The sequence below is a fragment of the Pleurodeles waltl genome, chromosome 7 (assembly GCF_031143425.1).
Source record: "Pleurodeles waltl isolate 20211129_DDA chromosome 7, aPleWal1.hap1.20221129, whole genome shotgun sequence".
In the NCBI taxonomy this organism is placed as follows: Eukaryota; Metazoa; Chordata; class Amphibia; order Caudata; family Salamandridae; genus Pleurodeles; species Pleurodeles waltl.
The window spans coordinates 1,022,812,135-1,022,836,700 of NC_090446.1; the positions used below are offsets into that span (position 1 = coordinate 1,022,812,135).

The following is a 24,566-nucleotide window of genomic DNA, read 5'->3' on the forward strand; positions in this document are numbered from 1 at the left end:
CCCAACCCTAGCGTATTTTTAAATGTTAGTTTCTTGAAAACAACTAGATCACGAAAAGCGTGTTTTCATTGTAAATTTCTAACTTTCTGCAAAAATTTGTGCAATTACCTTTAGCCATTTTTTCTGTATCAGAGAGCAAAGTTTAATATGGAAATGAAAATGAACAATCAGTGATTTGGGACCTCATCCTTTTTCTTGGCCCCATTTGATGGGATTTCCATGAAGGAGCCTAGATTTCATTTTGTCACTTCTGTGCAGCTTTGTCATAAAATGTATAAGGAAACAAAAAAAAGCTTTTCCTTACAGTGGCGACAACAGCCCTTTTCATACATTTGTCTGCTCAAATATTACTCACATTTGGCTTGCACCTAGCACAGCAAACGTCATTGGAAAGTGGGTCAGCCCACTTTGTCCATTGGCTGCCTGTCATTGTGCATATTGCATATGTTCATACAAAGTAATAATACATAAAACATGGCACGTTTGCCAATACCAGATCTACTGACTTTGCCAATTACTGTTTTCTGTTGTTTTCAAAATGTGGTGTATGTGAGAGTATAGGCCCTCCAGAACCACACAGGAAACTTTATTTGTATGTTTAAACATATGTAGGGCCAAAAGTCCCCAGTACAATGATTATGTGACGTGTTAAGAAAAAAATCTAAAAATAAAACCTATTTATTTTTTAGTTATAAAATAGGTTAATTTTTAATTGAAACAGTAACGTAACATTACATTGTTATAATATATCATTAAATTACCTTTGATTAATTTCTTACTTTACGTTTGATAATTAATGCATAATAGGAGATTTCTTTTTTACTTGAGGTGGGAATTTTTTTTTTAATTTAACCTAAAGATTTCATTCTTCATTCAAAATCATGATTATTGCGTTTAGCATTACATAACACTAATTTACAGTAACATGTAACATAAGACTATTTTTAGTAACTTTTTCCAAATATAATAAACTTTTTTAAAATGTTCCTTATGCTTTACTGGAAGGGGATCTCCGCAGTCAGTGTGGAGATCTTTCTATGGAAATCCCTATGTTTCTTTATAGCAATAGTAAGGTACAGACATGGGACACGCCCTCAACACCGACTCCTAAACAACGAAGTCCTGGTTAACGAAAGCGGAACAACACTTTCCTTAACCACGACTTCGTTGTTTTGTGCCTTAACCCCGCACGTGCTGAACAACGCACATGCGTGGCTAAGGCACAAACAAGGGAGTCAGCTGAGGAGGACGAAGAGGCGACTACTCAGGTAAGTGGGGTGGGGGGGATCGGGGTTTTAGATTTTGGGGTGGGGGTGGGGGATCGAGGTTTTTTCTGGTAAGTGTGGCGGGTGTGGGAGGTCGGGGTTTAAGATTTAGGGCCGGGGTATTTTCTGGTAAGTGGGGCGCAGGGGTGGGGGGTCGGGGTTTAAGTTTTAGGGCCGGGGTTGGGGGGTCGGGGTATTTTCTGGTTTGGGGGTGGGGGGTCACGGTTTAAAGTTTAGGGCCGGGGGTGGGGGGGTCAGGGTGTTTTAGGTTTTGGGGCGGGGTGGGGGTCGGGGTATTTTCTGGTAAGTGGGGCAGGGGTGGGGAGTCGGGGTTTAGGGCCAGGGGTGGGGGGTCGGGGTATTTTCTGGTTTGGGGGACGGGGCGGGGGGTCGGGGTGTTTTCTGGTTTGGGGGACGGGGCGGGGGGGTCGTGGTGTTTTCTGGTTTGGGGGACGGGGCGGGGGGGTCGTGGTGTTTTAGGTTTTGGGGCAGGGGTGGGGGGTCGGGGTATTTTCCTAGTAGGTGGGGTGGGGGGTCAGGGTTTAAGGTTTAGGGCCGGGGGTGGGGGGTTGGGGTATTTTGTGGTTCGGGGGTGGGGGGGGGGTCGGGTGTTTTAGGTTTTGGGGCGGGGTGGGGGGGGTCGGGGTATTTTCTGGTAAGTGGGGAAGGGGGGTCGGGGCTTAAGGTTTAGGGCCGGGGTGGGGGGGTCAGGGTATTTTCTGGTTTCGGGGGTGGGGTGGGGGGTCGGGGTTTTAGGTTTAGTGCCGGGGGTGGGGGGTTGGGGTATTTTCTGGTTTGGGGGGGCGGGGTGGGGGGATGGGGTTTAAGGTTTAGGGCCGGGGTGGGGGGTCAGGGTATTTTCTGATTTGGGGGTTGGTGGTGGGCGGTCGGGGTTTTAGGTTTAGGGCCAGGGGTGGAGAGTCAGGGTATTTTCTGGTTTGGGGGGTCGGGTTTTAGGTTTAGGTCCGGGGGTGGAGGGTCGGGGTATTTTCAGATTTAGGGCCGGGGGTTGGGTATTTTCTGGTTTGGGGGCCGGGTGGGGGGTCGGGGTTTAAGGTTTAGGGCCGGGGGTGGAGGGTCGGGGGGACGCATGCAGGAACAATGGATGCCTATCACTAATGCTTTTACCAGGAATGCCTTTACAAGGAAAATTGTTGTTAAGGCATTAGTGGTAACAACGAGGTCGTTGTTCCGACCTCGTTGTTCAGGCACTTGTTGTTCCGGCAGGCGTCGTTCCGACATACATTCTACACTCATATATAGCTCTACCCCATTTTTAGGGGCTGAGGACGTGTTCTTTGTGAACAGCTCAAAGTAGTAAAGTTACCAAATGTGTAAGAGTTAATTACTCTTGTAAATTACTCACAAGTGTAATTTACCTTTGTGAATACCCAACTCCGTCTTCAGATTCAGTTAAGAAACCTCTCCCACCATCTGTTGAGCAAGAAGTTGAAAGCTTGCACCACTGCAGGCTGACTGGCACAGCCCGGGCTGTCCTCCACCACTGAAGGACTGTGCGGTGCAGTGTGTGGTCCCTCAGCTTTACAGATCTGGAGGGTCCTCTGGTCCACAAAGACTTTGATTTCTCCTGAGAACCTGGAAATTCCCATAAGAGATTACGTACAGTCAAATAAAACACTCAAAACTCAGCACATTTAACAACTGGAGACTCCACACTTAGTTAAATCATAGGTTAAACACATGTAATTAGGTCTCTGATTTCTCACATGCATCCCCCTGCTTTGCATAGAACTGTATTTAATATGAGAGCGCACAAAATACTTCACATCATAGGACTTCTTTGAGTTACTGAATATATATGCTGCATATAACTTTTAATCCTTTTTATATCAAGTATTGGCAAAGCAAATTGGTCTCCCTTTGCCAATGCTGTGCGGGTGACATTTTTGTCCTTGCCAGTGCCATAGGCTTTTAAAATATGCCTGCACCAGCAAAGCGAACAGCTATGACCTGCTATGTTAAAAGTAAAACATGGCTTTCTGTACTCAAAAGGTAGCCAATGTGTTGTGTGACGCAACATGAGTTGTGTTTTCAAATAGTGGCCTCTTCGAAAGCACAGAAATCACTGTTTTCTATACTTTTCAAGATGGCTGCATTGTTTTGTGATGCAGTTGCGTGGTATGCAGCTAATAGCAGCTATCACCATGATGTGAGAGAAGGGCATAGGAAAATGCAATGGGACAACATCCAAAGCATCACCAAGCCTGCCGTCTAGCACCTGGTGTGCCCTGGTGGGTAGCCATAAGGGTGGGTAAAAGGAGAAAGATGAGGTGGGTGAGGGGGGCAGACCACATTGAGTGCATCATCAACGCTGGCATCCTGTATCTGGCATGCCATATAGGAGCATCAGGAAGGAGGGTCGCAAGAGAGACTGATTAAGTGAGGGGGGTGACAACATCCAAGGCGCCACCAAGACCTTTTATACCACAGAGGAGTATCAGGAGGGGGGAGAGCCTTGGAGAAGAGATTGATGAGTTGGGGTGATCAAGGGAAAGAGTGTAGGAATGCTCTGAAGAGGAAGACGTGGACTACTGTGGAATACTAAAACAATGAATGCCAAAAAGTAGTGGTTCTAGGACAAAATGATTAGCTTTTCAAAAGCAAGTGTAAACGAGCTGCTCCTCAGTGGGGGACACCACAGTGTAGGTAGGAAACCATTCAATGAGGAGCAGGGATGCCCAATTGACAGTAAGCTATCTAATCATGAGCAAGAGCTGACAAGAAGCCCTCTCTGTGTAGACTTGTTTACAGTGTTATCTTTGCCAAAGAGCTTCATCTGTCTGTAGTGAGACCATAAAAAAAATAACACTACTTAGCAAATATTTATTGTCAGTGTTATTAGTGCTGCCTGAATGAGACATATAATCCTACACAAACCTATGAATGTAAGCTTTGATTGTCCAGCCTTGTTGTGTTTTTGTATTTCTAGGAACAGCATATTTGCCACGGGGTTTACCTCTCTTTATGTGCATTGTACATGCCAAGGAGAATTAGCCTGACACCTTATATACAATGTGACCTCATGATGTCTGTCATTCCTTCACTTTCTATAAAACATCCTTTTTATGCATAATGGTCTTATTTTTAACTCCTTGGAGCAGGTGGTTAGAAATCCTCAGGTCTGCTTCGCGGAATTAGCCCTTTTCTTTACATTGATTCTCATTCTTGAGTCAGGGTTTATTTTCTGTGTGAATACTATCTATCTGCAACCAGTTTGAGCTCTGCTCTTCATTAATGAAGTAAATATGTTTTTGATTTCTAATGTTGATCTAGGTATTACTCCTAGATGAACCTACAGCTGGCATGGATCCCTGCTCACGACATGTAGTGTGGAAACTTTTGAAACATCGAAAAGCTGACCGTGTGACAGTCCTTAGTACCCATTTCATGGATGAAGCAGATATTCTTGCTGGTAATTCCTGCATTAGAATATATGTGTGGTGTGTAAACTGTGATTACTTGTCTATATTCCAGTGTGATATTCTTGTCCTTTCTCCTTGTTTAAGAGGAGGAGACTGATGATTTTTGTAGCTTATTTAAAAAGTTTGTTTAAATTTGTTAAATTCTCACTCTAAAAATATTTATATCTTCAATGCATGTAAATAGATAAAGGCAATACTTCCACTTTCTCTCTCAAAAGATTCCTAAAATATTGATATCTATAATTGGTAAGGTTATATCTGACAGGCGTATGAAATGTTGGGAAAACTGTTTCTGTTTTTCCTTCTGCACTGCTGTGGGCTCAGTTAAAAAATCCCTACTTTAAACAGTTGGGAACTGCAAAATTTCACAAATAATTGGTGAAACAATAATTTCCAGATCCCTGACATGGAGCAGGAGGTCATCGGCATAAGTCGAGAGAACAAGTTTGCAACCTGAAAATCTTAGCTCTCTCTGTGAGTGACATCCTCTAAGAATGCAGGTGAATGGTTCAGCTAGAATAGCATACAGTGAGAGCAGGCAGCCTTCTCATTTTCCCCTGCCTATGTTTACTGCATTGTAATGCAGCAATTGATTCCAGCAGTTGGGTTTGCGTATAGTAATACACTAATCTGAGAAACATCTCCCGACACTAATCTTGATGAGCACTGGAAACATGTATTCTCACTCAGCCAAGTCAAAAATCTAAAAATATTGCCACAGCACTTACTCTAGGATATAGTTGCGAAATAGTGATCAGGAACGTCCTTAGATTATAAATAGACCTCCAAGGATAAAACCAAACTGTTCTGGGAGAACCAGACTCAACACATAGGGGTGATTGGGTTAACCATGACATTTACAAGAATTTTGGTGTGTGTTATTTTTATAGTGAGAACGGCGTATACAAAGAGTAGAGATCTGCAGGTTAGTTGGCCTTAAGGATAGTGGCTGCTAAGGCTTCTCATATCTTAGGGGGAGATCTCAACCACCTCCTCAAATTGCACCATGATGTGAGGGGTCAATTCCTCATTAAATCTACTATGATAGTGGTGAGATCACAACAGTTTGACATGTTCTTTATTACAGTTTGTTGATCTTTTGTGGTGTTAACGGGTCAAGCAATACTTACCTGACTGAATGTTCGAATCATGCCATAGTGAATTCTTCAAAATCGCTCCTTATTGTCACAAGGAGTAAAGCTGTACTGTTCAAGTCTCACAGCTACCTTTTGTGAGTTGTATATTGATTTGTCATTGTGTTATGTAATGCTAGCTACATACCCTATAAGCCACCTGGGATGCAGTAATTATGCAAGCGTACTGCTTCGATGTTCACCCTCTCCATACACTTTGACCATTGTATATTTGTCTGGAGATTTGATTTCTTTGGCAACTCAATAGAAGTATTCAGATAGCCTGGAATGGATTTTATTTAAGTTATGTCATACTGTGCCATATACACTTTAAGACCCCAGCATGTGTAGCTTTATTTACATCTTGAATATATACTTTAAAAGCCTCCCAGATAGTTTCAAAGTGTTAAACTGATTCCACGTTAAAATCAAAGTTGTCCCAAATAGTGTCAGTAATCTCAGATCTAACTGCAGTGCTCAGCAGTACCTGAGAGGGAAATCGCCATGAGAAGCAAGGAGGATATCCATCAAGTATAGGAGGATCAACCAGAACTGGTGAATGGTTAGAATATGTATGTGCACGGTGTCTGCCCAGAAGACAATATCCTTGGACACCAGCACATAATCCATACAGGCATGCATACATTGACCAAACAGTGGAACATAAATTCAGTGCCTTGTGGGTTCCTGTGCCTCCCTGTATCTAGCAGAGGCTTCTGCACCATGGAACAGTTTATTTCCCTGGCAGCAGTAGATGGACTTCAGAGAGCCCCTCTTATCTTTCTACATCAGGGCTCACAGTGCTCTAACGTCCAAGCCCAATAGAAATGCACGACTGTTAAGCTTATTCACTACCTGTTGTAAATCAGGATAGAATTGTAGGTTATTGTGAAAAGGGACATACATATTGACTAATACTATCTGTTTGCCTTTTAATGTACCCACCACATATCTACCTTTCGGGTCTGAGATTGTTTCAGTGATGTGCATACTGTAACACCTCCTAATCCAGAGTAACAACCCCTGACCACTGGAGCTGAAGAACCCTATGTAGCACACATCCCTCATTCAGTTGGATAAACTGTGCACAGATTGCAGAGTAGGGTGTGTCTCATGAGCGAGGGCTACGTATTTCAAGTCTTGCTTTAAGCAGGCAGTTATATTCTGTATCTTCCGGTGATCACTCAGTCCTCTTACATTCCATGTGAGAAGCCTCAGTGTAATCCTATTTCAGCTTGCTGCTGTGGTCTATCAAGTAATGCACAATGTACATGACGTTCTCCACAAAAGCAACATCATAGTCCTCCCGCCCTACACATCCAATTCCCTCACCACTCTACCCACACTGCAGACTCCAACTTGTAATTAATTATTTGTGGAACCCTTGCTTCCCCATTAGTTGGATGAAAAGGCAGAACACACTTGGAGTAGAGCATGTCAAGCCCACAGCCCACTTCAAAGTTGCAGCGGTGGCCACATGAAGCTATTCAGGGGGGAACTGCTAACAGCACAGCACTAAACTAAGGTGGTCGTAGGACAGGAGTAGCATTCACCCCTCCCCCAGTCCACATAACCACATTCCACCAAATCACTGGAAGATATTACTGTCCCAACATATCACAAACAGTATTTGCAAAGCTATAAACTTGAAATGAGATTGAAAGCATCCATTCATGAAGTAAATATGTGCAGCAAGTGACAAAGCATCATATTCTAATAAACGCTCTACTGATCACTCCAGTACCCATAGCATGACCAAAAAAAGGATATAATTAACTATAAGAGTTCAGTCATTGCTTAACGAATAGTATTTGTTCTGTTGCCCACCACTATGTTCTTGTCAGGGGTGCTACACACTAATTAGTTTTTCAGTGCCTTTTTCGCATGTTGAGGATCAGTGAAAGTGTGTAGCCTGTCCCCAAATACAGATCAAAGCTGTGGTGGGTACAGCATCCTTTACTCAGTTTTAATTGATTTAAGTTTTTTCTTGGCTGCCAGAAACCTGGCCTCATGCACTGCACTGGGAAGTAAGAAAACAGCAAAATGGAGGATCCTATGTACTTCAGGTTTAGCTTTTCTTGTGCTTTTCTAAATGCAGCATTGTTTAGTCCAAATAGCAGTTTGCACCTTCTACCACAAACAGTGCACTGAGTGTGTCTCTGCCAAGAAGCTCTACAACCAGGGACATCATAAACTTCTCCTATGTGAGCAGATTTGTTTGCCCCGCCAGTTCTAATATTGTTGTGTTGCAATCTAGCGCGCAGATCTTCATTCCTGAAACACATCATCCCTAATTCCAATTCCATTTTGATTTAAATGTCTTTACTAGCCATTGCTTCCTGTTGACACAAGAAGTATCGGTTCTAGAGGCACGCTTGTGCAGTCTTTCTAACCGATGGTCCATACGAAAGGTCCCAGTGTCAATTTTGCTATTAATTGTTTGGAGACTACATGTTATATGTTGAAAATATTCAGCACATTTCCTCTTCCACATCCTGAGTAGGTGGTTCATCAGCAGGCTGGACCACCGTTGACTGCCCCATCCTGGGGCAGTGGGGCCCTGCAAGGAGGTAAGATTCGAGATCCACACTTACCAAGCTGGGGACACACCATCCGCTCAGTTTCTCACTCTTCCTACGCAGTGTCCTAGGCTAAAAGACTCCAGAATGTTTGCATGTAGCATCAGGAGAGCATGAGTGCACCTATGCAATGTAGAAGGTCTGTGATAGAATTGGGGCAACTGGGAGAGCTGTCGTCAGGAGGGCATGCAGATGAGAGCACCACAGTATCCACCATGCCTAGGCACAAACAGTACAGCATATCCAAGATGTGATATTAAGTGACACTATGCTCAACATGTTTGGAGCATTTCCGCAAGACTGCTTGTACAGTCACTTAAACAGTACACCACCAACTACATTATGCATGCTGGATCATACAGACACATTAGTTCATGATCTGTGAATACAAGCTTTCATTAACTGGAGGAGTTTGTCATGGAGGTCTAGATAAGAGCGCCAGTCGGCAACATAGCATGATAGTTCGGGGGTTAGGACTTTCTTGTCTGCCCATGCAGCAAAGTATTTCCCTTGCACCAACGCTGCTCACAACTGCAGGGGAGAAGACCCCCATCACCTCACTGCATTGGAGCATACATTCCAGAGCCTTAACTGTTTGCCTGCCACCACTGCGGCCCCCACTCCACTTACCAATGTCCCCAGATGGGAGGGCGTGCACTCCAGTAGGCTCCCCTACCACACACCCTCTCAAGAATTTCCTGCTACCAGAACAGTGCTTAGGAAGCATGGACCCTCCAGCAGATCAGCAGCCATCATCAGCATATTGTGCATGTGCAGCTGTGATCACTCCACAATCTGAAATACGGCCACCATGTTTTAAAAAATATTTGGGAAGAGGGACATTAGTGGCCCCCCTCCCCTCAGCCTATTTGTTACCCAGGGGCATCCCATCCCTGGTGGCCAACATTAAAAATAAAATAAAAAAAATAGTGGGAGGGGCGTACGGCACCCCTCTCTGAGCCAGTTGCCTCCCCAAAGACTCCATCCCTAAGTCCGGTTAGTTTAGTTAAGTAAAGGGGACCCTTGGCCCTTCTCCCTGAACAGATTGTGGCCCCAGGAACTGCATCCTGCGTGGCCCGCTACATTAATTAAAGTGAGGGTGCTCGGAGGGCCCCCCTCCCTGAGCCGATCGTGCCCCCCTCTCCTTCATAATAAAGGAAGGCCCTGAGAGATGGGGTCACTAGACCCCACAGTTGCTGCGGGAACGGGTCACATGCTTCTCTCCCCTTACTTTTTTTTTAAAAAGGAGGGGGGATGGCTCCACGGGCCGCTGTTGACTAAGGGAGGAGGGCCGCATATCCCCCACCCCTGAAATACCTCAGGGGTTGGGGTCACTGAGGCCACTATAGGCTCAGGGAGGGGGCTTTGCACCCCCTTCCCTTAATTGTTTTTTTTATAAGGGCCCTAGGGGATGGGTCCCTGGGGCATTTAGTGGCTTGGGGACAGGATTTGCACACTTCCTTTCCATTAATAAAGAAACAAACAATGCCTGGGGATGGGGTCCCTGGGGCCCTAAGTGGATTGTGGAGGTGGTCACAGGCCCTCCTCCCCAGAAAACAAAAGGCCTCGGGGGATGGGGTTCTGGGCCCAAAGTGGATTGGACAGTGGGGCTGCATCAATGGCCAGGCCCTGCAGCTGAATCCATGCCCCTATGCATTGGGGGATTGGCTGCCTGTAGGGGGATGGCCACAGGTACTGGCACATGGGTGATCTGGCACATGGCTGAAGACTTTGTAGGGCGTGGGTTGGGCTACTTATACGTAGGTTGGCTGCAGAGTCTGACCACAGGCGGGAGATTGGCTTTACGTGTGGTAATAAAATATTAATTTACATTAAAAATAAATAGAGATTCATTGTAAAAAAAAACAAGGTTAAAGTGATGTTATAGTTAGGTGACGATTTCAGTGACAACCTAACTTTTTAAACTCAAAATCCCACTGGAATTCACCAGTGATAGTTATCTCTAGGAACTGTAACTTGTGCCCTGGCCATGCACACCTATTTACCCCAAAAATGATATCACTCATGACATGTTTTATGACATCATTGATAACATCACTGTAACATTTCCAGTGACATAATTGATGACGAAACTGTGCATGGCAGAGGCTCGAGGTGTAGTTACCTTAAGGCACGAATTATAGTTACGAGAGATGACTACAACTGGTGAATTAATTTATTTAGTTTATTTTTTTACTTTTAGATGTTATGTCCTCACTTACGTGTTCACATAACTTTAATGTCACTGTAGGAAAGTGCCCAGTTTGTATGGTTACCCTCAACCTTTTTTTGCTCTAGATGCTGTTGGTTATGACTGAAAGTGCACTGGAGCCTGCTAACCAGGCACCAGTGTTCTCTCCCTAAACTGGTAACTGTGAACTTGTATCCCTAAATGGCAAGTACTTTTATGCTTATAAGTCCCTAGTATATGGTACGGGTGGTACCCAGGGCATGGGTGCTAAAGGAGTCACTAGGGCCTGTAGCATGGATTGTGCCACCCTGCATGACCCAAGCAAACTACTGACAGCAGGCCTGCCGTTGTAGACTGTAGGAGCTCATATGTCTCTATAGTGACCTTCCCTATTAAGGGCTACAATAAGTGACCACCAGTCCATAGGATAGAATGGCCAGGCACCCACGCAAACCCGAGGTCACTAGCTCCGTTATGGTAGTGCCGAATTGGGTCATGCTTGGTATCAGACAACATGCCTTTTCACCCCTGACATGAATCTCCTGTCGAGGATGGTGTGGCATAGACCCTGGAAGCAAACTTAGAGCCTGCCCACCTAGTTAACCCTGTTTTGCCGTGCTCTGGCTGCTCCCAGCTACTGCCGCAAAGACAGGATTCTGACCTGCATGGCAGAGGAGCAAACCCTCCCAGGAGTCAGGACAGTGACCCGGATGGGAAGGAGGTCACAGCTCCCTCCCACCCAGGAAGGCTAGTGAAGTGCCACAACAAGGCGGTGAGCTTCAAAGGCCACACCTCCTCTATTATGCAAGCAGGCTGTCCCCTAGTGAAGGAAAAAGACACCCCGTGCCCCCAGGCACACTTGCACCTGGGCAGGCAGGAAAAAACGAGTTAGTCTGGAGACTTACAACCCCAGAAGGCTAACCACAGGGTGGGCAGTCTGGTCTGGACAGCTGAGGAAGAATTTGCCATCTTGGAAAGAGGCAGAATAGAGGGTTCTGGGTTGAAAAGGTGCCGCAACCCACCGGGATTTCCCTAAGGTAGGTGGTCCTGTGCATTGTGGAAAGTGCAGTTCAGCTCCCTGCCAAGTTACAGCTGGCTACCTTTTTCCACTGGACCTCAGAAAGGGAGATAGCTTTCCCTCCAGCTTACCACTGCCAAGGCTTGTTGGTGGCCAGTTCGGTCATCACCACCTTTACTCAACTCGAGGGCAGCCTCGTATTGGCAAGGCAGGCAGTCGGGCATCATCCGATGGGCCTGTGCCTGAGGACAGTTAATGGGTCTGTTTTTCGGTCTAATAAACAATGCAACCTGCTTTGGGTGTCTCAGGGACAACCAAGTACACAACGTGAAAGTCTGTTATAATAGCTTTTGCATACATATACTGAGCCTGTCTCCATGCATATGAAGTCAGGGAGCCAGCTAATTGTCAGAAGCAGAATGACAATGGACTACTCCGGCTGTCACAGCATGCCCCCTGACTCTCTCCTGGTTTGACAGAGCTGCCGATGGGAAGCAGTTACCACTTGCTTTGCAGAGGACTGGGGCAGGGGAGAGTACCTGACAGTTGGGTGGTTGGTGAGAGGCAGAGAGGGAACTCTGCAGTTTATTTATGTCCCCTCCATGGAACAGGGTGGGATAAATTAGTCTCTTCTGTTCTTCTTTGCCTGCCCCATATCGGTTCCTGCAGTCAACAGGGAGAGATTGTGGCCTTAGCGGACTTTGAAACTGGGAAGCCAGGTTGACGTACCAGCATCAGCGCAACGTCCTGTGATCCTGGGCAGATCACATACTCCACCTGAGCCTCAAAAGAAATTAGTCTGACCTTCTGTAATATTATCTGGTGCTCTTCTAAAGCTTTCCAACACCCCTTTGTCAAGTGTGTGCTGTATAAAACTGCATGTATGTAAGTAAAGTGACACTATGTATATTTATTCTTACATTTACACACTAGCATTATTTGTTGGAACTTATGCATGATGCTACTTGCAAGTTAAACAAAAATAATGATGCGCCTTTCACCAGTCTCTGAACACTAGAAAGATTCTCTTAAGTAGTGTAAAAGTACTGTGCATATCTTAAAGGCCCTGGGTGATTGTAAAAGGCCTAAAGATGAAGCAGACTGTCAGGGGACCTTAGGATGAGAAATATTCAAAGAGCACCCAAGTTACTGGTCCTATAAGTTTTTTAATAATTTTAGTACCGTAAATGTTTACCAACATTAGCTCCATGCTCCTAACTAAACAGTGTTTTGCGAAAGATTGCAGTCTGTGAATGTGGGCCACTTTTGTTTGACTGCCCGGGCCTAATTGTGGCCCCAATCCAACCCTGCTCGAGGGCACACTGGAGTACCTTCAACCCACATCACATGTGGCTCTGTTGTCAAGATTTTGCATCTGTTTCCTCACCCGCACCATCTTAGTGGTAAATCCAGCAACTGCAGCTCCTATTCAACACCAAGGATAGCCAAGAACACCTCTGTACCCGAGACGCCGAGACTAGGTGGAGTTGTTCTGCCTGGTGAATCTTGGTTCTGGAGCCCCCAAAGCATAACCTCTAGTGGGCTCCCGCAAACTTGACCTGCAAGTGACCGGGTATCACAAGTACCTCTTTTCAGCACCCACGGCTAGCGCACTCAGCACCAAGGACAGCCAGGACACCTCTGCACCTGGGCCCCAGAGGCAGGTAAAATTGGTCTGACTGTTGTAACTTGGTCTTGGTCCAGGCAATCGCGCTGCCCGAGGACGCAGGGGGCGGCGCCGGAGCACCACCAGACGTGCGCTACTTAGCGCTTCAGCTTTCCCGTGCCGCGGGATGCGCGCAGGCCAAGCCTGGGCAAAGCCCAGGCCAAGAGTGGGCCCATCTGTGCCCGTCAGCGACAGGAAGAGGCAGGGCAGTGCCCCCCCTCTTGGCCCTCCATCAGGAATTCCTTGGTGAGTCGCAGATACTGTTACTATTTAAATCCTAGTCCCTTGTGTTTTTTTTTCCTTCTCAGTCTCTAAAAGAGGATATTCGAAGTTTTGATTAACCCTTGTAAGTAGGATGGGGAAAAGGAAAGCCAGCGGCAACCACAATGGGCAGGGAGGGATTAGGAAATTACCTAGGCATTCAGCTGAGAATTGCACTATGAAACAAATAGACAAACTAATTGAGGAAGTTGAAAGTCTACTAGCCCCTAAGTAAAAAATGTCAGGGAAGAGGGGAGTGGACGCCACAACGAAGGACATAAAGTCTTTCTTTCCTTCTACGAGCAGAGAGCCCCAGGTCAAGTCTCCAAGGAAGAACCATTCAGAACTTGTGACCCCCATGATTCCTGCATCTCCTATTGATCACTTACAATCGAGGGCGACAACTCTACAAGTGCCTATAGCACCTACTTTAGAGTGTTCTATTCGCTTTGCACCACTGGTGTCACTAATGGACAGTATCAATGACAACAAATCTAAGTGCATAGAGGAGACACCTAACCAGCCAGGTAATCTAGGGGAAGATCTTGTTTGGTCCCAGTTAAATTATTTGAGGGGTGAGATTGTGACCCTAAGAAAGTATATGACAACTATGAGTAACATGATACATGAGAAATTGGTCAGTATAACTGTTATACTTGGGGATATAAGGAAAGCGGCCCCCGTGCCTGAACCTAAACGATCTGCCCCACAAAATTTATTGTGAACTCGATTCTTCTGGAGGGTGTAAGGAAGAGAGAGCAAACAAGGCGCTATTGAGCAATAGTGAGAACCTCCATCTGAAGGCATGTGTAACTCCTGATGTAGCCAACACAAGATCTAGTGGCAATACCACAATGGGAGGGGTTAGACAAGTCACGCTCTATAACACTGAATGGCTGAAACCTAGGAACAGAGATATCCCACGGAAACTTCCCCAGGTTCGTAATGGTACCTGCCAGCCCGATCTATATCTGATGAACATCCCAAAGTTAACCCATGGACACAAAGAATCCGGGGATTCACTTAAAAATAAAATGATCCACTGTATTAGGGAAACAGGGAAATGTAGATCAAGTATTTGAGAAGACATAGTTTATGCCAAGAGATATTTAGGCGAAGGCCTTGGGTCGGACTTTATAGGCCTAACATTAACCAACCAGACTCTAGTAGAAGGACTACTATCCTTTGAACAAAGGCCAAGACCCTGTACCCAGTCTCAAATTAGCCTTAAACGGACAATCCCCCTTCGAATTGGAAATCGTTGCTGTAGGGGAAGTCAAAGTATTCCATCCTCCCAACATATACAACATTTAGACCTGGACCCAAGGGATGAACTTTCGAACATCAATTGACTAAAGGCTCAGCCCCCAAAAGGAAGAGACAAGGCCCTTCTGTCCAACAAATCCATGGAGAGCTGTGAATTAATCAGGCCTATATCTAGCAGTGTGGAAGGGGAGGATATAACGCACTGGAACACCCTTAGTGCCTATCAGGCATGGAGGGACAGGGAAGCAACCATTATTTCCTCCAGGGGCATGCTTCAAAGGTTGGACCTGGGAGAGTACGATGAATTTCCTATCAAATTTCTATCTTGGAATGTGGCAGGTCTGGGATCCAAAATAGACAATGCAGAATGGTGTAACTTTATTACGCAGCGCCAAGTCATATTACTACAGGAAATATGGGCACCTTAGGCACCCACAGGCAAGGTTACCTGACCTTCCAGAAGGTTGCTCTCCCTTCTCCATCTGGGAGAGTCTCGGGGGTGCTGGTAATCTGGCTGAAGCAAGATTTGTTTCCGAAGGTAAAAGAGCTACCCACCCTCAGTAGCGACATATTGGCAGTGGAGCTGGGTATTAGAAATTGAAGGGGGTATACTCGTGTAATGACTGTGAATATTTACATCAGACCTAGGACACGAAGCTCACAGACTGCCATGTTGAATCTTCTTTCAGACTTTTTGAACCAGTTGTCTGGGGGGGAACGACCCTAATTGTAGCAGGGGATTGCAACATGCAATTAAGTGTCAAGGATGACCTTTCTCGAGCAGGATTGCAGAATGCAGACTCTTGGGACAGATCAGGCCCAGTCCAGCAAGTGACAAAGCAAACGGGGGGTGTGGTGGCCTTACTAGAGAACTTAATCATTAATGCAGGGCTAAGGCAAGTAAATTGAAACACCAAGTCAGATACTCCAGCTATGCCCATGTATAAAAAGGGAACCTATGCGAGTCTCCTTGATTACATTTTTGTTGATGATACTCTTTTGCATTCCCTTAGTGATATGGTAGTTATCAATAGGACTGACAGTGATCACCAAGCCCTCAGTGCAGTCTTCACAGCCTCCCCATTTACAAGTAACAACCTGTTGAAATGGGTGATGGGTAAGAATGTTAAGGTGACCAATGATAATAAGAATGTCAGATGGGCAGTGGTGGCAAACGACATGAAGGTCCAGGCCCAAATGTATGGCATAGTTAAAACAAGCCTCTCCCCCTTGAAGTATATTGGTTTTTCGCTTGTGGATTTTATCTATTTACATTGTTGCTTGATGAATCGGTTAAGGCCACTCTTTCCGGTAGCGAGACAAAGAGGGAACCTACGGGCAAATCAATGAGGTGGTTTACTAGCTCTTGCCGTCAGGTCAAACTGCAGCTGTTGAAAGTATTTCAAACAGGGAATCGCCCTGAGATAAGAGCAGTGAGGAATTTATATAAAAAAAACCTTAAAAAATGCTAAAAATGATTGGGAAAATAACAAATGGAATTCCCTGGTTGGATGCTCTCCTAGAAGGCGACAAAAAATTGTTTTGGAAAATGGTGGCAGAAAAGAAAGATCCACAAAAAGATGAGAGCGCCCCAGCAATCCAGCCAGCAAGCTGAGTGTCACACTTTGAGAATCTCTACAGGATAGGCCCCAGCAATAGTAGTAACGTATTCCTATTAACATCTATAGAGACCTGTACCTCCTCTAACTCCAAAAATGCAAGACTGTTAAGTTTTGGTTTGGGCTCTTTTTCCCTGAATGAAACCTCTTTGGCCCTCCAATCGCTGCGTAAAGGAAAGGCCCCGGATCCAGATGGTATTCTAGGCAATTTATATTTATCACGACCTGGAACTTGGACGTTGTATTTTAATACCCTCTGCAATGCTATCTTGAGGGGAGGTGACCTTCCCCCCACATGGCGACGAGCAACAATAGTCCACATTTATAAAAAGGGGGAAAGAGAGCTACCAGCTAACTATAGGCCAGTAAGTTTAATCAATGTAAGTCAGAAGGTGTTTTGCAAGCAGGTCCTGGCTAGATTGCATTCTTGGATCAATGATCACTCGATTTTTTAAGATCTCCAGGCCGGGTTTAGGAAAGGGGTCAGCACAGTAGACCAGGTCTTTAGATTTAAACTCCTTTGTTGGAAATATCTAACGTTAAAAAAGGGACCGCTTGTATGTCGCCTTGTTGATTTAAAGACTGCTTTCGATTTGGTCCCACATGACCTGCTATGGAGGGTTTTGGAATCATATAACCTCGACCGTGAACTGCTGAGGTTGATAAAACATCTCCATGAAGGAACTTATGCACAGGTTTGATGGACACAAGATGGGGATTTAACAACCGCCATCCCCATTGCAAGAGGGGTCAGACAGGGTTGTGTTTTGGCCCCCACCCTATTTAGCCTCTACATCAATGGGGCAGTAGATCAGCTGATATGGTGTAACCATGATGCCCCCAAGTTAGCAGGAGCCCCTGTTCTGATCCTTATGTTTGCAGATGACACTACTGATTTCAAGGACTCCACTGGGTCTCCAAAACAAATTAGATGCTTTTGCCGCATTTTGTGAGAAGAGGGGCCTTAAAACTAATACAGATAAAACCATAAGACATTCGGGGGAAAATGACAATTGGTGGCCAATCAATAGAACAGGTTAGCCAGTTCGATTACCTGGGGATCGGACTATCAGACGACCACCAGTGGTCGGCACAAATTGGGAAGAGTGTCGCCACTCTCCAACAACGGTCAGTGGTGATCGGAAGAAAAATTAAAAACTCTATGGGAGGGCAAATCTCGCCAGCTATTACCCTTTATAAGGCTGCGGCAGTGACCGCTGCAACTTATGGCACTGAGCTCTGGGGCCACTGTAATTCTAATTAATTGACTGTGGTGGAAACAAGTTCATACGTCTCTTGTTGCCCTTACCAATAAGTACCCCACTTACTCCTCTTAGATGCGATCTAGTGCTCAATCAGATTCCTAAAGAAATCGCTTTGAGACCTCTCTTATACTGGATGCACCTTTGGTCTTCTGAGCATTTGGTCCCTTACCAAATAGCTTTTACAGAGTTAATAGCCCATGATGGCGCAGCATCAATTACTTGGTTTAAATATATCAGAGATATGTGCTATGCTATAAAAATGGAAGAGGTGTGGAGTGCTCCCCATCGCTTAACCAAGGTTATAATGTATTAAGTGATGTTACTCGGAGATGGTTCTGATGCAGATATGGTCTAGTCAGAGACAAGGGACCAGGGCAGCCCAATTTCTAAATGACAAATGCTCACCGAAAATTTAAACCTATATGGACAATGTACAACCGGCTTACATTCAAAGCCTTTTTATCAAATTTAGATTGGGGATCCTGCCATTGAAGTCCTTCACCATGGGGTGGAACAAGGTTGAATGCACTCCTGGTTTCTGTCATTGTTGTCCAACGCAGCTCAAGACCATGGCCCATTTTGTCTTTTTCTGTCCATGATACTCAATTCGCAGGAGAAAGTGGATTAGTCCCTTATGTAGACTTTTTGGTGTAAGGAACTGTTAGAAATGAGGTATTTGGTTGACAGTCAGGTTACCCCCTGATCAAGCAAGGACCCTCACTCTAGTCAGGGTAAAAGAGAATCACCCTCAGCTAACCCCTGCTTATCCCTTTGGTAGCTTGGCAGAGCAGTAGGCTTAACTCCAGAGGGCTAGGTGTAAAGTATTTGTACCAACACACACAGTACCTCAATGAAAACACTGCAAAATGACACAACACCAGTTTAGAAAAATAGGAAATATTGATCTAAACAAAACAAGACCACAACAACAAAAATCCAACATACACAAGTCAAGTTATGAATTTTTAAAGATTAACTCAAAAATGATCAATCAATCAATCAATCAATGCATTTATAGAGCGCGCTACTCACCCGAGAGGGTCTCAAGGCGCTGGGGAGGGGGGGCGGGTTACTGCTGCTCAAAAAAGCCATGTCTTGAGGCGCTTCCTGAAGGCGAGATGGTCCTGGGTAGTTCTTAGGTGTGCGGGGAGGGAGTTCCATGCTTTGGCTGGCAGGTAGGTGAAGGATTTTCCTCCTGCGGTGGATCTGCGGATACGTGGGACGGTGGCGAGGGCGAGGCTGGCTGAGCGAAGCTGACGGGTGGGCGTGTAGAACGAGAGGAGGCTGTTGAGGTATTCAGGGCCCATGTTGTGGAGAGCTTTGTGTGCGTGGGTGAGGAGCCTGAAGGTGATCCTCTTGTTGACGGGGAGCCAGTGCAGGTGTTTCAGGTGGGCGGATATGTGGCTGTGGCGAGGGATGTCGAGGATGAGGCGTGCGGAGGCGTTCTGTATGCATTGGAGATGTTTCTGTAGCTTTGCGGTGGTCCCTGCGTATAGAGTGTTTCCGTAGTCCAGGCGGCTTTTGACGAGGGCATGGGTAACTGTCTTTCTGGTTTTGGCGGGGATCCATCGGAAGATTTTTCAGAGCATGCGTAGGGTGTTGAAGCATGATGACGAGACGGCGTTGACTTGCTTGGTCATAGTGAGGAGGGGGTCCAGGATGAATCCGAGGTTGCGTTCGTAGTCTGAGGGGGTTGGTGCGGTGCCCAGAGCCGTGGGCCACCAGGAGTCGTCCCAGGCGGAAGGGGATTGTCTGAGGATGAGGACCTCCGTCTTGTCTGAGTTCAGCTTTAGGCGGCTGAGCTTCATCCATTCCGCGACGTCTTTCATTCCTTCCTGTAGGTTGATTTTGGCGGTGGTTGGGTCTTTGGTGAGGGAGAGTATCAGCTGGGTGTCGTCGGCGTAGGAGATGATGTTGATGTTGTGTTTGCGTGCAATGTCGGCGAGGAGGCTCATGTAGATATTGAAGAGGGTTGGGCTGAGCAAGGAACCTTGGGGTACGCCGCAGATGATCTCGGTGGGTTTTGAGCGGAAGGGCGGGAGGTAGACTCTTTGGGTTCTGTCGGAGAGGAACGAGATGATCCAGTCAAGGGCCTGTCCTAGGATTCCAGTGGAGCGGAGGCGGGTTATTAGGGTGCGATGGCACACGTGTCGAAGGCAGCCGAGAGGTCCAGGAGGATGAGGGCGGTTGTTTCTACGTTGTCCATCAGAGTTCTGATGTCATCGGTGACTGATATGAGGGCGGTTTCTGTGCTGTGGTTGGCCTGAAATCCTGATTGGGAAGGGTTGAGCGAGTTGTTAGCTTCAAGAAAATTGGTCCCCTGCTTGTTGACGGTCTTCTCGATGACCTTGGCCGGGAAGAGGAGAAGAGAGATGGGACGGAAGTTCTTCAGGTCATTGGGGTCAGCCGTGTTTTTTTTCAGGAGGGCGTTGACTTCAGCGTGTTTCCAGCTCTCGGGGAAGGTGGCAGATGAGAATGAGCTGTTGATGATTCTCCGGAGATAGGGGGCGATGATGGAGTCGGCTTTGTTGAAGATGTGATGGGGGCACAGGTCCGAGGGGGAGCCGGAGTGGATGGTGTTCATGGTGATTCTGGTCTCCTCAGAGCTGATGGGGGTCCAGGCGTTGAGTGTAGTGGTGGGGGCTGTTGGTTCGGTGGTGGGCGGCGGGGTCTGAAGCTGTCGTGTAGGTCTGCGATCTTTCGGTGGAAGAACGTAGCGAGGGAGTTGCAGAGTTCTTGTGAGGGCGTGATGACATTGGAGCTGGCGCTGGGGTTGGAGAGCTCTTTGAGGATGTTGAAGAGTTCTTTGCTGTTGTGGGTGTTGTTGTCTAGTCGCTCTTTGAATGATGTCCTTTTGGTGGAGCGGATCAGCTGGTGGTGTTCACGGGTGGTGATCTTGAGGGCTGACATGTTTTCTGTGGTGCGTTCTCTGCGCCAGGTTTTTTCGAGGGTACGGCAGGATTTCTTGGATTCTTTGAGGGCGTCTGTGAACCACGGGGATTTCCTGATGCTGGTCCCGCTTGGGTGGCTTTTAAGTGGAGCGAGGTTTTCGGCACTTCGAAACACAAAATGCTCCGATGAGGTGTTAACACAGTGTCATAACGGAGTTGTTCACAACAATCCGACACCAGCGGCGCCGGACACGGAGTCGCGTAGACCCCCAGGTACAGTACCTTGGTGAAGAAATGAAAACGAGCCGATGCGCAAAATCGCGGATTGCGGTGCTGTGCAAAACGTTGAATCCGCGCACTTCGAGGGGTGTCGGTCATCACGTGGTGCGGCTACTTCCACGGAGTCGTGGACTTCGAGGCTGCAGCAATGTCGGGCCTGTAAAGGTTGTCGTGGTCCAGCGAAGATCACGGAGTCTGGTGCAGGCGGCGTCACCGGATTCAGTAGTGGCGTTGGTCTGAAGTCGATTTCCTTGAATTTCCACCAGCTTTCCTTCCAAGGGCTCAGGGACTGGATAGGGCACCACTGGTCAGAGCAGGAGTCTCTCCAGAGACTCCAGGTGCTGGTAGAGAGAAGTCTTTGCTGTCCCTGAGACTTCAAACAACAGGAGGCAAACTCTACATCAAGCCCTTGGAGATTTCTTCTCAAGATGGAAGGCACACAAAGTCCAGTCTTTGCCCTCTTACTCTGGCAGAACCAGCAACTGCAGGATAGCTCCACAAAGCACAGTCACAGGCAGGGCAGCTCTTCTTCCTCAGCTCTTCAGCTCTCCTCCAGGCAGAGGTTCCTCTTGTTTTCAGAAGTGTTCCTAAAGTCTGTGGTTCTGGGTGCCCTTCTTATACCCAATTTCTCCTTTGAAGTAAGTAAAGTCTCTTTTGAATGTGAAATCCTGCCTTGCCCAGGCCAGGCCCCAGAAACTCACCAGGGGGTTGGAGACTGCATTGTGTGAGGACAGGCACAGCCCTTTCAGATGTAAGTGACCACTCCTCCCCTCCCTCCTAGCACAGATGGCTCATCAGGAAATGCAGACTACACCCCAGCTCCCTTTGTGTCACTGTCTGTAGTATGTGGTGCAACCAGCCCAACTGTCAAACTGACCCAGACAGGGAATCCACAAACAGGCAGAGTCACAGAAATGGCATAAGCAAGAAAATGCTCACTTTCTAGAAGTGGCATTTTCAAAAACACAATCTTAAAATCAACTTTACTAAAAGATGTATTTTTAAATTGTAAGCTCAGAGACCCCAAACTCCACATGTTCATCCGCTCCCAAAGGGAATATACACTTTAATCCGATTTAAAGGTAACCCCCATGTTAATCTTTGAGAGGGACAGGCCTTGCAACAGTGAAAAACGAATTTAGCGATATTTCATTGTCAGGGCATATCAAACACATTACTATATGTCCTACCTTAACCATACACTGCACCCTGCCCTTGGGGCTACCTAGGGCCTACCTTAGGGGTGACTGACATGTAAGAAAAGGGAAGGTATAGGCCGGGCAAGTGGGTACACTTGCCAAGTCGAATTCACAGTTAAAACTGCACACATAGACACTGCAATGGCAGGTCTGAGACATGTTTACAGAGCTACTTATGTGGGTGGCACAACCAGCGCTGAGGGCCCACTAGTAGCATTTGATTTACAGGCCCTGGCACCTCTGGTACACTTTACTAGGGACTTACTAGTAAATCAAATATGCCAATCATGGATAAACCAATCAACAATATCATTTACGCAGAGAGCATATGTACTTTAGTACTGGTTATCAGTGGTGAAGTGCTCAGAGTTCAAAAACCAACAACAACAGGTCAGAAAAAATAGAAGGCAGGAGGCAAAAAGATTGGGGATGACCCTGCATAAGCAAAAAAGTCCAATAGGAACCATAGAGAATCTCTCTGTATACTGACAAGTGACACAAGTGATAATGTAGTGTTTGTAGTAACAAGGAATCTTCAAAGTGCCTGGAAAGTACGATCCAGAGAGAGTTTACATCTGATTGGTTTGTAACTTTGCTAAGATGTCAGGTTAGATCATTTATTTATTAAGACAGCACAGACCAATAGGTTATTAACTGTGTGACATTATAGACTGATCTTAACTAGTTGCATGTTTTTAAGACTTAATGAATATATGCTTTTAGTGTTTTGTAAATGTATTTAGGGTTTGGACAGTTTATCAACTGTGTGTCATTTTAGACTAGTCTTATCCAAGTTTTAACTTTTTTAAATTAATGACTATATGTAGTGACAATTTTTCTTTTAAATTGCTTTTATGGCTCTTAGCCGAAATAAAGATAAAGATTGATTGATTGAACTTGGTCTTGGGACCCGCACAACCTTAACCACAAGTGGGCTCCTCTGAGCTCACCCGCAAGTGACCGAGTGTCACTAGTGACTTTTCCTACTGAACTCAATGGTGAGGTTTGACAGTGTGTAAATGCACTGATTTAATTGCTGCTTAAAATCCATTGCTCTGGTTATATGTAACTGATTTGCTCTGTTTTGGTGTCTACAATTAGATAAAAATCTACAACATTTTTATAAACTGGTGTTGGATTTCTTTTGAATTGTGTCAAATATTATCAACCATGCTGGCACTCTGAAATGCTTAACACATGTTCCTCTAGTAAAGTCTGACTGCTCTTTGCCACATTACCAGAGACTGAGCTAAGAATTTGTTATTGTGAATCCTAGAGACACTCTTTGGGGTACTGTGAGAGTATTACATAGTGGGGCCTAACCATCATCACTGCATAATACTCCACTTTTCTACAGTCACTTTAACTTTTGTTTTTTTCCTATGAATATATATACAGGTTATAAAATAATAATAAGGGAGAAAGTGGGCAACCATGTCTTATGCTTCAAGATAAGTTAGTGTATGGGAAGAATACCAAATGAAGATAATACTACCTCTAGGTTACTGAATAATGTTTTAATATAATTGATAAAGGTCTTCCGAACAACTGGAGAGTCAAAATATATAATGCTATTTTGTATCAAGAGCCTTTTCCGCACCCATGGACAGGGCAGTCATAGAGACAAATGGAACCCATATGAGCACACTGCAAACAAGGCATGGGAGATTTAGTAAATGAAATATACAATCAGTAAGAAAGGAAGTGCCCTTGACTGATGGAGAAGAAAAATGTATAAGCCTCATAATTACAGGTTCTCCAAACATCAGTCAAAGACTGAACAAAGACAGCAGCTTTAAGACTTATCAGACATGAATCTGTAGTTCAACTCATGACTAAGGACCTGATTTAGATCTTGGCGGTTCTACCGCGAAGCCCTGTCGGTGGCAGACCCGAGAAGACTGCTAAGTCGACGGTCTTGCACCTGCTGTATTTAGATGTATTGCGGCTGAGCAGAAGACCGCCATGACTGAGTGCTCTCCCTAGCTGTCAGGCAGGCTGGTTCCCTTTGGCCATATTTAGATGGTACAGTTGGACAGGTGGTGTGCTAGTGGCAGTTTCCTGACAGAGGGAGGACATTGCTGGACCCAACAGACAACGGACAATGCAAGTGGCTGTGGAAAAGCCACACACAAAAAGCACACACTCTACCCTTCACAAATGCATCCCCCTGCAACACACACAACACAACACACCACATACACACCATTACTTATTGCCATTACACCCCAACATCTACATGCCGTAGACACACATACACGTACATCCATCACATAACATACACATACTAATGACACTGCACCCACATACGACACAACCACAAAACCAGCACACTCATCTACACAAACACAACTACACACATCATAACAGCGACTGCCACACAGCAACATGCACCCGAGTTCTGCACACAGCAACACAGCACACAACACAACATACACAACATCCATGTCATATGCAAGTGGCACACATACTGACTGTTAGACCTGACAGC

The 24,566-nt window shown here is 45.9% G+C and overlaps 1 protein-coding gene across 2 annotated transcripts in view; it reads left to right on the forward strand.

Moving 5' to 3' along the window:
- The window catches only part of ABCA5 (ATP binding cassette subfamily A member 5), a 1,006,180-nt gene that overhangs the window by 460,056 nt on the left and 521,558 nt on the right, over positions 1-24,566 (forward strand). For both annotated transcript variants that reach the window (XM_069199839.1, XM_069199840.1), the window contains exon 15: positions 4,560-4,698. In XM_069199839.1, coding sequence (XP_069055940.1) covers positions 4,560-4,698 — 139 coding nt within the window. The remainder of the gene's footprint in view (positions 1-4,559; positions 4,699-24,566) is intronic.